The following is a 14,480-nucleotide window of genomic DNA, read 5'->3' on the forward strand; positions in this document are numbered from 1 at the left end:
TAAAATATATCATACCAAATATTTATTATTTCATTTTCATTCTATTATTCTGCCTTAATTTAACAAGGACAGAAAAATTGAGAAACATCAAGTAAATGTTCTGTGAAGTTGCTACCTGAAATTTCATCCTCATCCAGCTCTGACTGGAAGCTGCTCCTGTTCTCCCAAGTAGGAGGGGAGTATTTCTTCCTAGTCACATACTGCCGTCCGATTGTCCTTTTGGCGCTCTTCACCAGGTTTTTAGAAAGTGTTCTGAAAGAAACAAGGATGTCCTTAAATCTGTCACCAGGTTGGGTCACTCTACTTCCTGTTTTCTGTGATGGGATCACTTCTCTACAGTTGTATGCACAGCATAGCAAAACTTTAATAATACATGTATAATGGCCCAGACTGTATACAGAAGTACCAAAATGACACAATACAGCTGTGATTTAACTAATATTACTGTTAGTAGCCTGCTAAATTGTTACACACCTTTATAAGTTCAATACAATACGAGCATATGAGCAGCACTTTGGAAAACACCATTTAATTTGATGCCCAAAAAACAAGGTCGTACTTGAGTGACTGGTTCTTGTCTTTTGTCTTATGCTCCACTACCAGCTTGCCACTCTGACCCACGGTGAAGGCGAACGTCCCCTGCACATGCTGTGGGTATCGTAGTTTGTGGATGTGCTTTCTGAAAACTTCCGCAAGGTCGGCCGCCACCTCCTCGTCGAACGCGATCTTCATTAACTGCACAGAAACAGTGGGCAATGTTATACAAAAGACGGAAAAAGATTGCACCATAAGTAAAAGAGGATTCTACACTACCTGGAAGGTGCAGGACCGTAGCTGTAGCCCCTCCAGGAGAAAGTGCTCCATGGCAGCATTGACAGAGATTCTCTTCTCCTTTGTCAACGAGGCAATGGGGAATGAGCGAGTCACCACTTGCTCTCCCACTGCAAGAGGATACGAAGTTAATTGTCCTAACATAATGTGGCTGTAATGTACAGTAAGAACATTGCACAGATGTGTATAGTGCACTCTCTCACCCAGTGGGTCCGTGGGAGTGCCTTTGAAGATAAGCCGGTAGGTGGTGAGGAAGATGGCGCCCTCTGCAGGGAGCAGTGGCGGGCCCCCCATATGCCCCGTAGCCTCCTCGCGCCCGTCTGGAAAGAGGTGAACGCGCATGCCGTCCATCACCAGCTCCTCCCCGGCCAAAAGTGTTGGCCTCAGCAGCTTGGGCTGGATAGAGACGAGAGAGAGAGAGAGAGAGAGAGAGAGAGAGAGAGAGAGAGAGAGAGAGAGAGAGAGAGAGAGAGAGAGAGAGAGAGAGAGAGAGAGAGAGAGAGAGAAAGAGGGAAGGAGGCAAGTACATTAATGAGTACAGACAAAGGGGGGTGAAAATATAGGGGAGAAAGTTCTTATAAATTACATGATACCACAAAAAAATTTCAAGTGATGCAAACATGCAAAATATAACACCTTACTTCAATGTCATGCTTTGTACAGTAACCATATACAGGACTGACTACAAAAAAAGTAATGTGTGTTACAATATTTTGTTATAAGACCTCACAACACACGAGCCAACCTGCACTGTGCAAATATTGGTACCTTAATAAAAGTCCCCTGTCATGCAAAATGGACTTAATAATGATAGGAGACGTTTGAACTTTATTGCTGAAAGATGTCCCTAGAGCATATTTAGAGAAAAATCAACCACCTCCCTTGGTGGCTTTTGAGGTTCCGAGTTTTCATAAGGACAAACCTCCTGGCGCATGGACATGATCCTGCCTCTGACCCCTAGCTAGATGAGCCCATGTATATGCCCAACATTTCACAGAGGACAGCTTTGTAAAAAAACCAAAAACATAGCTTTCCTAGTGTTGCTACGGCTTGTGTCCTTCTGCCCGCTTCTTCATATTAAAATGTTGCACGTGAATGTGATATATCACGTCCATTACGTTGGATTACCACAGCTCAACAGCATTAAAGCTACATGCACACAAAACTGTGTTGACAGTAGGGCTTATTAAAAACATGTTTAAATTCTAACATCAAGGCTACGTTTTGGGCAATACACTATTGCAGGACCCTTGAAACGTATACAAAAATGTTGAATAACATAACGTGAGACCCTTAAGACTAATAATTTGTGGTTTGTTTTATCTGTCTTTTTTCAAGTTCAGTGGCCTTTATCAATTATCTTTCTGGAAAAACAATAAATAACATGTCTATATTATAACATAAAGACTGTTCGTCTCTTTTCTAGTGAGACGCCAAACACTTCTCTAGTAAAAATCATCTGATATGACAATAATTTACAGGTTCAATAACCAGTGCTATTGCTGTAGGTCAGCATTATACATTTGGCTTGCAGGGAGCTCAGCCCCTATCCCTCTCCAACACAACAACTGACGGCACCCTTCACTTCGAAGGCACGCACGTTAGCATTTGCTGGAACAGCACCGCACATCAGGACACAAAAACAAACAGCAAACCAGGTCGAGCAATATCACCCAGCATGCTTTTGCTCAGGCGTCCTGTGAGTCACACACCGCAGTTCCATACCTGCCGTGACACTGCGAGCCTGAACAGTACGGATTGGTGTGGAGAGGGAAGTAGGCGGGACTGGCTGGGGTTGCTCGGCATGGTCTTTCTTCAGTGCAGCGTAAAAATAGGAATTGGTTACCTTTTGGATCGGAGGCAGTCGTTTACTCTCGCGATGGACTGCGTCTAAGGTCTCAATGTGCATCTGAACGATATCTGCGGGCAGACAACAGAAGCGTGAGTAGAGAGAATTAAATAATCCTCGCTCGTCTGTCTAGGGTGGTTGCCAGTGTGTACCTGGGATCATGGCATGGAGCGCTTTCAGGTGTTCGTTGGTCACGCCGCTCTCATTGCACACTTTGTCTACGAAGCGGTTGATGAAGCGCACCACTGAGTTGGCCACGTCGGAGATCTCTGCATCCTCAAAACCACTCTCAGTGTCGTAACTCTCTGCCATACTCCCTGCAATGCTATAAGACAAAAAAATGACTTGGGAGCACATTTAACTCTTCTTAACGAGCAGCAGGTGCTTCTGTGGTCCCCTCACATATCTAAAAGCCCTCAACATATTTGCTTTGTTGTTCATGTTTTTTAACAACATTTTGCAAATGCCTTACAGCCAATTATGCAAATTTGACGATTATACAGTTGTATTGACAATACAATGCAACAGATGATAACTGTAGGCTTTGCTAATAGTACTGTGTAGAGATGTTCCGATACCGATCATCAATGAGTAAAATGGCCAATATCAATACATATTACACGTATTTACAATATATTGATCAGTTTACCGTATTTTCAGCACTGTATGCCGCTACTTTTTTTCCAATGCTTTGGACCCTGCGGCTTATAAAATGGTGCAGCTAATATATATGTATTTTTCTTCGCTAATGGCCATGTGTTTGTTGCTTGTGCTATGGTGTCATCTTTAGGACGAGTTTGCTCACTGCAGGTGGTGCAGGTTGAAAATGTACTTCCTGTTTTTCTGCTTTGAACCAGAAGTACAACCATCCATAGGGTTTATGCTCAAAAAGATTCTTCATTCATCACTCCAAGAAACGTTTGTAAGTTTTACAATACAAATACGACAATTCATACTTACTAAACCGCCCCATGTGTGATGTCTGTAGGAGTGTTTTCATGCGTATTTGTACATGCTGTCGTAATGTAATCAAGCTAGCATTGTTAGCATTAGTAAATATGCTAACATGTTTACAAGTGTCTGTGTTAGTATTATTACCTTACAATGGCCTTCTTTTTGTATTGTTTCAATTTCGTAAACTCACCAAAACGTCACCGTGGAGTTATTAAGTCTGTTTAGCTGATTGGAGAGCTAGCTTCCCCAGCTGGTGGGTCCATGACAATGACTTCAGTTTTCTTTGATCAGCTGTTTTATTGCCGTGTTACAGGTACCGTTTGGAAACATTTAAGGTATGTAAATAAACATTTACAAAATCTACTAGTTACTTCTTTTCTTCCATTGCATACCATTGTTTGGGCAAAACAAAGTGCAATAACTACCAAAACTACACAAAATATATTACTCATTCATATTCCTTTCTGCCCCCTTATAGTCCAGTGGCTTATTCTCCAAATGTAAAAACACCAAAAAATATACATTTATAGGAATGAAAATATGGGCCTAATCACTTTAGTATCGATGAAATACTGATATTACCCCTGGTGTCGACAGCATCAATCTATGGAGTGATCTGCCCTCTTATGTGTCGTCTATTACCTGTGACAATGCTGACACACCAACAGTTGTTATATTATCCTTTCTAGACTCTAATAATCTACTTGTTAATTTCCTGTTACTAGCTGCTTACTTTCTGCTGCAACATGATTCCATCTACACTTCTAAAAGTTTACCAAGCACTTAATTATTCTGTTGTTTGTAGATAGCTTACCTATTAGCATGCCTGCTCCTGCTTCCTTTCGGCATGTAACATGTTTAGCCTTGTCCTGGCACTTGATAATGATACTTAAGATTTTAAGAAATGCAGTTTATTTGCCGTAATGGAGATGATTATTATTAACTTAGGGCAGCGGCTCTCCAAAAGAGATACCCAATCAGTTGCTAGCTTGTCAGCAGAACTAAAAAAAAAACACAATACTATCCAGAGGTTATCGCGTCTGTAAAAGGCATTAATCGGCAATGGCGATCACATACTAAAAAAATAAAAATCGACTGACACTGATCTGTGACTGATCAGCCGACACATCAGTAGTACTGTGGTATCAATGATGTCATAATCATAATTGTGGTGTCACAATTCCTACCTGTTGGTTACATAGCTGTTGCTGACACTCTCTACATCTCCGAGGCCTGTACTTCTGAGCAGGCGGTTCTTGCTGGTGTCCAGCGGCAGCAGCAAATAGCTCATCCTGTTGGCGTAGTGGATAGCTTGGCTGAACACGGTGCTTTCCTCTTTCTGCACTCGCTCCGTCTGCATTTCCTTGCCGAGCATTGGCCACAAGCGGCTCTGCTCTGATGCCAGCTCCAGGGCGCTGATCTCCCGCCCACTGCCCAATCCCTCCTGCTGATCCTGAGAGCAAATTGTGTTAAGTTTGTTCATGAGGGATACAGTAATAATCAAATGAATAACTCACAGGTTGGGCAAGCGACTTATAGTGAAACCTGTTTAAGTCTACGCTCCTTGGACAGGCTGACTGATCAGCAGTTGTTGATATCACAAAAATCAAAACTGAAATTAGCCATTGTTTGCCCATTTACTTTTAACTTTGTCCAGAGACATAAAGAGAATGAGTGATAAAGGATTTCTTGACCTATGGCAATTTCTTGACATGGTTTTTCTCCATTTGTATTTATGTCAATTTTGATTCTTCTGGTATTGTATACTCTTATTTAACAAAGCTGCTGTGAATATGGCATTTTAAAATGACAATAAAGCTATTGAACATGCGCAAATATTTATTCTGGTAGCTAAAAATTAAAAAAAACAACAACAACACATTGTTGCATTTTTTTAGCTTCTGTGGTAGAATCCAGGTTAAAGGCCTACTGAAACCCACTACTACCGACCACGCAGTCTGATAGTTTATATATCAATGATGAAATCTTAACATTGCAACACATGCCAATACGGCCGGGTTAACTTATAAAGTGCAATTTTAAATTTCCCGCCACACTTCCGGTTCAAAACGCCTTTGGAGGATGACGTATGCGCGTGACGTAGCCAGTTTAACAGAGGTATGGCTTCCCCATTGAAGCCAATACGAAATAGCTCTGTTTTCATCTCATCATTCCACAGTATTCTGGACATCTGCATTGGTGAATCTGTTGCAATTTGTTAATTGCATTATGGAGAAAGAAGCTGAGCAAGCAAAGAAGAAAGTCGGTGCGAAGCGGAGTATTTTGCGAGGGAAGTCAGCAACACAACACAGTCGGTGTTTCATTGTTTACGTTCCCGAAAGATGTAGTCAAGATCGAAGAACTCGGACAACAGAGACTCTTACCAGGAGGACTTTGACTTCGTTAACAGACGCAGACGCGATACCGTGAGTACGCTTCCAAACATTTGATCGCTTGCTATAACTACCTCGAGCTAGTAGCTAGGAGCTAGGAGCTAGCATAACAAACACCTAGGTGTTTGTTATGCGGGATTAATTTGTGGCATATTAAATATAAGCCTGGTTGTGTTGTGGCTAATAGAGTATATACCTGTATATGTCTTGTGTTTATTTACTGTTGTAGTCATTCCCAGCTGAATATCAGGTCCCACCCGCGCGCTTCCAAACATTTGATCGCTTGCCCGTACGTGCGTGTCACGTACGTAACTTTGGTTAAATATATAAGCTTTATGAACCTTGGGTTAGGTGAACGGTCCTTTGGGCTGAGTGAGTGTGTGTGTTGTGCAGGTGTTTGAATTGTATTGGCGGGTTTTATGGACGGGATCCCGTCCATATACCGCTCGAGCTATAACTAGCTTGAGCTAGTAGCTAGTAGCTAGGAGCTAGCATAACAAACACCTAGGTGTTTTTATGTGGGATTAATTTGTGGCATATTAAATATAAGCCTGGTTGTGTTGTGGCTAATAGAGTATATATATGTCTTGTGTTTATTTACTGTTTTAGTCATTCCCAGCTGAATATCAGGTCACCCCCGGCTCTCACAGCATCTTCCCTATCTGAATCGCTTCCACTCCCCACTAGTCCTTCACTTGCACTTTCCTCATCCACAAATCTTTCATCCTCGCTCAAATGGGGAAATCGTCGCTTTCTCGGTCCGAATCTCTCTCACTTCTGGCGGCCATCATTGTAAACAATAGGGAACTTTGCGTATATGTTCTATTGCCTACGTCACGCTACTTCCGGTAGGGGCAAGCCTTTTTTTTATCAGATACCAAAAGTTGCGATCTTTATCGTCGTTGTTCTATACTAAATCCTTTCAGCAAAAATATGGCAATATCGCGAAATGATCAAGTATGACACATAGAATAGATCTGCTATCCCCGTTTAAATAAAAAAAATTCATTTCAGTAGGCCTTTAATACTGCAATGCTTTTATTTTAAAGCTCACTTTGTGCTGAACTGGAAGTCACTGTAGCACGTTTAATGCTTTGTGATAATGAGGAAGTTAACTAAGACTAAAACTAACAATACTAAACACATGTCGACAACAAACTTTTTTTTCTGTAGAAAAGACCCTGTTGGGTCTCAAAATTTATGTCAGCAACGTGGTGTGTGGGGACTTGAGTTGATCAACATAGACGGGTTGTCGCTTTAAAGGGGAACAGCATTTATTTAGAATTTTGCCTATCATTCACAATCAATCATAATGAGAGACAAGAAAACACATGTCTTTTTTATATTTTTAGGATTTTGAAAACAAAAAAACGCTTGCAAGATGTGGCTAAAAGCTGTTACCATTGTAGCCTTCAAAGCCCTCTAAAACAACTTAAAAACCTTACATCAATGTTTTATATACACACTGCAAGTATATACATGTATTAACAAACACATTCATAACAATATGTAAAATGTACAATATTTACCATCATTTGGTTGATTTAAACATTCACAGAACTTATTTCCTTGGCGCATTTATTTCCGTGCCCATAGCAACGCACTTCAGACTTCTGCCAATAAACGTTTGTTCTTACTTCCGGAACCAAACACGTGCGTGTTCTAGTCATGGCAGATTTGGTAATAGACGACGAAGATGGCTATTTTTGGATAAATGAGAATTCACAACCTTATCTTTTTGAAGCTGAATATACAGAGGATGAACTGCTTGTTAAAGAAGCTTAGGGAGCACAAAGAGAGGATGAAACGTTCAAGCAGACGGAAACCGAGAGCGTCAGGACTGGTATGACTTGACGGTGTAAATGTGGAACTTGAAACCAAACTATGCTGACAGAAATTGAGTACATACCCCAAATAAACTGTAAAAAAAAAAGTCCCCGGCCAGCTGGACCAAACAGACAAATGTCCAACGAGTTAGGTTACTATAATATTGGTCATGATACATGCAACACGGCATGCTTGTTATTACAACTACAGTACATACCCTGTTGAGCAAGCTGTGTACAAACAAAACATGAAATGTGGGCTAACACTTTACAGATATTGTAATATGATCGTTCATGTTTTCATCGAGAGGAGCCAGATGAGGTGGTTCGGGCATCTGGTCAGGATGCCACCCGAACGCCTCCCTAGGGAGGTGTTTAGGGCACGTCCGACCGGTAGGAGGCCACGGGGAAGACCCAGGACACTTTGGGAAGACTATGTCTCCCGGCTGGCCTGGGAACGCCTCGGGATCCCCCGGGAAGAGCTGGACGAAGTGGCTGGGGAGAGGGTAGTCTGGGCTTCCCTGCTTAGACTGCTGCCCCCGCGACCCGACCTCAGATAAGCGGAGGATGATGGATGGATGGATGGATGTTCATGTTTTACAGTCAGTACAGATTTGTGTCCTATCGCATTGTATTGTGCATTAAAAACTCAAAAGCCATTCAGCGCTGACGCTGAAGCTAGCTTATGGTTAATGTCATAGCACGCCGTCACAAGGCGATGTATTACTCCTACAACAACAATGTCGCTACAGTTTGGTTATTTTACAGGTTACATAATGTAAATGAAGTATTGTTGGCCGTTTTTGGATGCATTTTAGAGTGATTTAGAGGCAGAATGGATTGCTCCCATTAGCTGCATTGCTCGCCACCTCGAACGGGCCGATTATTACAAGTTACAATGCAAAAAAAAAACATGTTCTTGCCTCTCATATGGATTATGAACGATAGACAACAAGTTCCACTACATTAGTCTTACAGCTCTACTTTACAATACATATCAAAAGCAGCTTACCGAGTTGTTCTGATGCACTCCGTCTTCAGTCTCCAAGTAAAGTGCCCTAATATGGTTCTGGACATCACTGTAGAACATGGCTTCCCAAAACTGCATGTTGGTCCACACCGTGTGCTCCTGTACGCAACTGTAAGCAAACTGAGTGATGCCTGCTCCCAGTTTCTGTCAAGAATAACAACAATGACATATGAGACATTTTGGCAACAAGAACTACAATTAGTAATAGTCTGGTAATGACAGGACCAGACTAATTTTATGAGCTCATGGTCAGATCCAGCAGACAGCCAATATATGTATTGGTTCTTAATACTATACAGCTTTTATAGACAGTCAATACAGGTGGGTAACAACTTGACTTACAATTATTGTTTAAAGTAGTGTGAGTGGTAACACGACCTACAGTACATACTGTACAACTTGGGGCATTTGAAATTCATGATATCAACTGTGGACTGAGTCTTGGCGACTTACTCTGCAAAAGGCTGTGACCAATGGGAGAAGGGCGGCTGCAATACCATGTTCATCCATATGTGAACAGTCCTGAGTAGAGAAGTAGAATAAAAGCCTGACAGCTTGCAAAACATATAAAAAATACTGCATACACACAAAACTCAGGGTATATGAATGATAAATCGAGCTCTAGAGTAAGAGTTGTAACTGACCTGTAAGGTGCAGTTCATCATGCGGACTATGTAGTCGAACTGCTGGTCGTCTAACACTGCTCGGTTCTGTAAGACGTGCTGATTGAGTTCTTGGGTCAAACACAGCCGAGCCGCTCGTCCTTTTAATGCGCGAAGTACAGCAGGCATGAGCTGCAAAAGGAAGGCGCAATGTTTGAACTACATCTGATCAGACCATACAGAGCCTTGTATTTTGCTTAAATGACAATAACTATACTTTCAAACATAAGAACACAGTACCAACTGCCAAGCATAATGTTGTTACATTAGTATTATACTTTGGGGCTGTTTTGCTGCCGGCTGTACTGGTGCACTGCACAAAGTGGATGGAATCATGCAGGAGGAAGACTACTAAAGCAAGGGCAGCTAGACAGCTGAACCTTAGACACAATTGAGTGTTCCAATAGGAAAATGATCTAAACCACAGTTAATCAATATAAAATTATACTTGTGGAATGGCCTTCCTAAAGCCCCTAAACTGTGTTGAACATTTGTGGTCTAAGCTGGGTCTGTGCGAGAAAACCAACTATTTTAACTTGACCAATTCTAGCAAAAAAGAGTGGTGAAATTCCCAGCCAAAATAATGCCAGAAACTTGTCAAAGAGAATAATAATTATCCTGTCAAGGTGTTGCTGAGGGATATTAGTGGGTATATGTGTACTGTATGTATTAGAACCTGTATGTATACTTTTGACGCTGTGTATTGTTCTATATAGAGTATAATCAGTCCACCCTACAAAAACAACTGTTCAAAATTGATATGTCAGTCCGGAACAACAGAGAAATCGAATGAGATATAGGAGCCATGTCGCAAATTAGCCCAATTAAACTTTAAAGAACAGGACACAAAATAGTCACTTTTGCTAAAGGATTCCCGAAATGGAAGAAATTGCTTAGTCATCATTACCTTCTTGGCCTCCAGCATTTTGTTCTCGAAGATGTATGTGATGCAGTTCCTAACAACTTCCAACCTGCGGGCACTGTTGGCCATAACGTTGCTGTTCCGGTCCACAATGTCCCCTGTGGAAATGTGGCAGATGTGATGCACAGAGACTAATTTATCATTGTGGCACCACTATATGAAGCCCGTCAAACACACGCTGAGAGAGATCGAACTTGAGGAGGTGCAAAGTCAGATGATGAACAGAGGGTTCCACCAAAACGCAGCTTTACAAAGTGTTACGTTTCTATTTTGAAAGTTGTTGAAGGCTTACCCAGTGTAGGACCGGAAGGCACCATGCTCTTGACCTCTGCCTTGACCGCAGGTGGGGCCGTCTTGAGCTTGGCGGCAGCGTGGTCGATGAAGAGCTGTACTGCAACTTCATCCAGCACAGGGAAGGCCGTCTGACTCTGTGTAGTACTTTGGCCGTTTTCCGACGGTCGCTGGACTTTATGCATGGTCACTGCCGGGTAGGGATTTTCCTGGAGTGTGACAAAAGAAGATCCTCTGTGGTTCCACACAAATAATTTTCAAAAATAGCGGCGTTATTTAATTTGGAAACACACATTTTTGAAGAGCAGCTCAGCCAACTCCTTGATATGGTTCATTACTTTGCGCGGACAGGCCTCCTCTTGTCGTATCCTCTCCACCTCATTGGCTACCAACTGTGTAAAACAACATAAAATAATTGCTCTCTCCATATAAATCACTCATACATGTTGAATTAAAAGTAATGCAGCCCTGGAGACAGCAATAAAGTCATTGTTTGGCGTTCAACTAGAAATGCATGATCATAGACAACCACAAACATTTGGAGTCTACCAAAATTATTCATACCAAAGGTATATTTTGAATAAAGTAAAAATGTTACGGGTGAATTGCTATTTTTATGGTCTGGAAATGACAGGAAAAAGTGGCAAAGACAGTGGGGTAAAATAAATTGTATTTAATTTAAAAAAATGTTTTGTTTTGTTTTGTTTTGACAAATCCTTTACAATCTATAGCTAATGTTGTAATTATACAGTTGATTTTAATAATTATTTTATATCACAAATATATATATATATTTTTTTTAAAATGTTACTGTGAAAAATTAGAAACGTGAAAGGAAGTACACTATAAGTAATTACTGAAACATCAAAAATAGTAGGATTAAATAAACTACTCTTTTTCAAACATGATGTATTGTGCAAGTGTAAACATGGGATGTATTTCAATGTAACATAGTTAAGCATGTTCCAAATAAAATAAATCATTTCCATCCATCCATCCATTTTCTAAAGCTTGTCCCTCTCGGCAATTACAAAAATGATGGAGGGTGAAACGGGACAAAATGATATAAATAAATAGATCTTTCAATAAATACTTTATAGTTGGAATTAAATATAAAACATATTATTGAATGAATTGGGCTCTCCTATTTCTGGGGCTGAGGTTGCTGAGGTAGTTAAAAAGCTCCTCGGTGACAAGGCCCCGGGGGTGGATGAGATCCGCCCGGAGTTCCTTAAGGCTCTGGATGCTGTGGGGCTGTCTTGGTTGACAAGACTCTGCAGCATTGCGTGGACATCGGGGGCTGTACCTCTGGATTGGCAGACCGGGGTGGTGGTTCCTCTCTTTAAGAAGGGGAACCGGAGGGTGTGTTCTAACTATCGTGGGATCACACTCCTCAGCCTTCCCGGTAAGGTCTATTCGGGTGTGCTGGAGAGGAGGCTACGCCGGATAGTCGAACCTCGGATTCAGGAGGAACAGTGTGGTTTTCGTCCTGGTCGTGGAACTGTGGACCAGCTCTATACTCTCGGCAGGGTCCTTGAGGGTGCATGGGAGTTTGCCCAACCAGTCTACATGTGTTTTGTGGACTTGGAGAAGGCATTCAACCGTGTCCCTCGGGAAGTCCTGTGGGGAGTGCTCAGAGAGTATGGGGTATCGGACTGTCTGATTGTGGCGGTCCGCTCCCTGTATGATCAGTGCCAGAGTTTGGTCCGCATTGCCGGCAGTAAGTCGGACACGTTTCCAGTGAGGGTTGGACTCCGCCAAGGCTGCCCTTTGTCACCGATTCTGTTCATAACTTTTATGGACAGAATTTATAGGCGCAGTCAAGGCGTTCAGGGGATCTGGTTTGGTGGCTGCAGGATTAGGTCTCTGCTTTTTGCAGATGATGTGGTCCTGATGGCTTCATCTGGCCAGGATCTTCAGCTCTCGCTGGATCGGTTCGCAGCTGAGTGTGAAGCGACTGGGATGAGAATCAGCACCTCCAAGTCCGAGTCCATGGTTCTCGCCCGGAAAAGGGTGGAGTGCCATCTCCGGGTTGCGGAGGAGACCCTGCCCCAAGTGGAGGAGTTCAAGTACCTTCGAGTCTTGTTCACGAGTGAGGGAAGAGTGGATCGTGAGATCGACAGGCGGATCGGTGCGGCGTCTTCAGTGATGCAGACGCTGTATCGATCCGTTGTGGTGAAGAAGGAGCTGAGCCGGAAGGCAAAGCTCTCAATTTACCGGTCGATCTACGTTCCCATCCTCACCTATGGTCATGAGCTTTGGGTTATGACCGAAAGGACAAGATCACGGGTACAAGCGGCCGAAATGAGTTTCCTCCGCCGGGTGGCGGGGCTCTCCCTTAGAGATAGGGTGAGAAGCTCTGCCATCCGGGGGGAGCTCAAAGTAAAGCCGCTGCTCCTCCACATCGAGAGGAGCCAGTTGAGGTGGTTCGGGCATCTGGTCAGGATGCCACCCGAACGCCTCCCTAGGGAGGTGTTTAGGGCACGTCCGACCGGTAGGAGGCCACGGGGAAGACCCAGGACACGTTGGGAAGACTATGTCTCCCGGCTGGCCTGGGAACGCCTCGGGATCCCCCGGGAAGAGCTGGACGAAGTGGCTGGGGAGAGGAAAGTCTGGGTTTCCCTGCTTAGGTTGCTGCCCCCGCGACCCGACCTCGGATAAGCGGAAGAAAATGGATGGATGGATGGATTATTGAATGAGTCATCAATTCATTGAATGTAATATTACATTTAATCATTACATTTTATCATGATTTAATGGTTTATTTAATTATTTCATGATTTTTTTTCATGATTCAATTGATGATTGCATGATTTACATAAATAAATAATTAAATAACAAAATAATAATAACAAAATATTTAAATAAATCATAAACTAATTAATTACATCATGAAATTATTGAATATATCATGAAATAATTTAATTAATAATTATTAAATTGGTAAATATTTTATAATAACAGTCAATATTTTTATAATATTTTATATTAAACACATTGTCACATTTATAACACATTTATGTATTTAACTCAATTTATAATTAATTAGTGACACATTTAAGTAATTATTTAAAGATGTATTTATGTATCTAATTTTGTCCCATTTTACCTTCCATAAATAATAGACCAAAAACTCTTAAAATGTTTACACCAAGTACAACCTAAATCTTTTTTATTATTATTACCATTTTGCGACCTCCTCTCGCCATCACAAATAAGCTTCAAACATGTGACTTGTACTTGCATGGAGTTAGCTTGTTGAGTATTAGGTGAGTTAAGCTTTATTGTTAAAAAAATTACTCTTTTATTACTTTTTTCTTTCTTTTTTTTCACAGGTTTTTTTCACTTTTGTGTGTCCTTTGAAGCCAAAAGGTGCCCAATAAAAGATCTAAAACATGTACTCGGTCTAACAAATTTTGGTTTTACAAAACAAGCAGGAACCAATGAAAAGGTCAATGTGAATAGCTGTCAAACATGTTTTTAGGAAGCTACAACAACTCTTTGTACTCACATCGTCAAATAAGTCGGTTTCTCTGTAAGGGGGCCCTCTCTCAGAAACAAATCCAGCGAATGCCATGCCATCCAACACCTTCATGAGGAAGTCATCTTCAGTGAGCGCCCTTTGGCCGAGGAAGGCAGCCTTAGGAAAACAGGGAAAATGAAAACCCTCATTCATAAAATTTGATTTTTGCGATTAAGCTGGGCTATATTAAGCATGAAGT

The 14,480-nt window shown here is 41.8% G+C and overlaps 1 protein-coding gene across 5 annotated transcripts in view; it reads right to left on the reverse strand.

Moving 5' to 3' along the window:
• sbf1 (SET binding factor 1) overlaps positions 1 to 14,480 on the reverse strand; it is a 117,025-nt gene that overhangs the window by 24,760 nt on the left and 77,785 nt on the right. For all 5 annotated transcript variants that reach the window (XM_062065705.1, XM_062065704.1, XM_062065702.1 and 2 more), the window contains 14 exons: positions 14,270 to 14,398; positions 11,052 to 11,150; positions 10,760 to 10,967; positions 10,453 to 10,565; positions 9,528 to 9,677; positions 9,337 to 9,405; positions 8,866 to 9,027; positions 4,822 to 5,087; positions 2,833 to 3,005; positions 2,678 to 2,751; positions 1,035 to 1,227; positions 814 to 941; positions 560 to 735; positions 116 to 252 (listed from right to left, as the gene is read on the reverse strand). In XM_062065705.1, the coding sequence (XP_061921689.1) occupies positions 116 to 252; positions 560 to 735; positions 814 to 941; positions 1,035 to 1,227; positions 2,678 to 2,751; positions 2,833 to 3,005; positions 4,822 to 5,087; positions 8,866 to 9,027; positions 9,337 to 9,405; positions 9,528 to 9,677; positions 10,453 to 10,565; positions 10,760 to 10,967; positions 11,052 to 11,150; positions 14,270 to 14,398 (2,077 nt within the window). The remainder of the gene's footprint in view (positions 1 to 115; positions 253 to 559; positions 736 to 813; positions 942 to 1,034; positions 1,228 to 2,677; positions 2,752 to 2,832; positions 3,006 to 4,821; positions 5,088 to 8,865; positions 9,028 to 9,336; positions 9,406 to 9,527; positions 9,678 to 10,452; positions 10,566 to 10,759; positions 10,968 to 11,051; positions 11,151 to 14,269; positions 14,399 to 14,480) is intronic.

The sequence above is a fragment of the Entelurus aequoreus genome, linkage group LG12 (genome assembly GCF_033978785.1).
Source record: "Entelurus aequoreus isolate RoL-2023_Sb linkage group LG12, RoL_Eaeq_v1.1, whole genome shotgun sequence".
Taxonomy (NCBI): Eukaryota; Metazoa; Chordata; class Actinopteri; order Syngnathiformes; family Syngnathidae; genus Entelurus; species Entelurus aequoreus.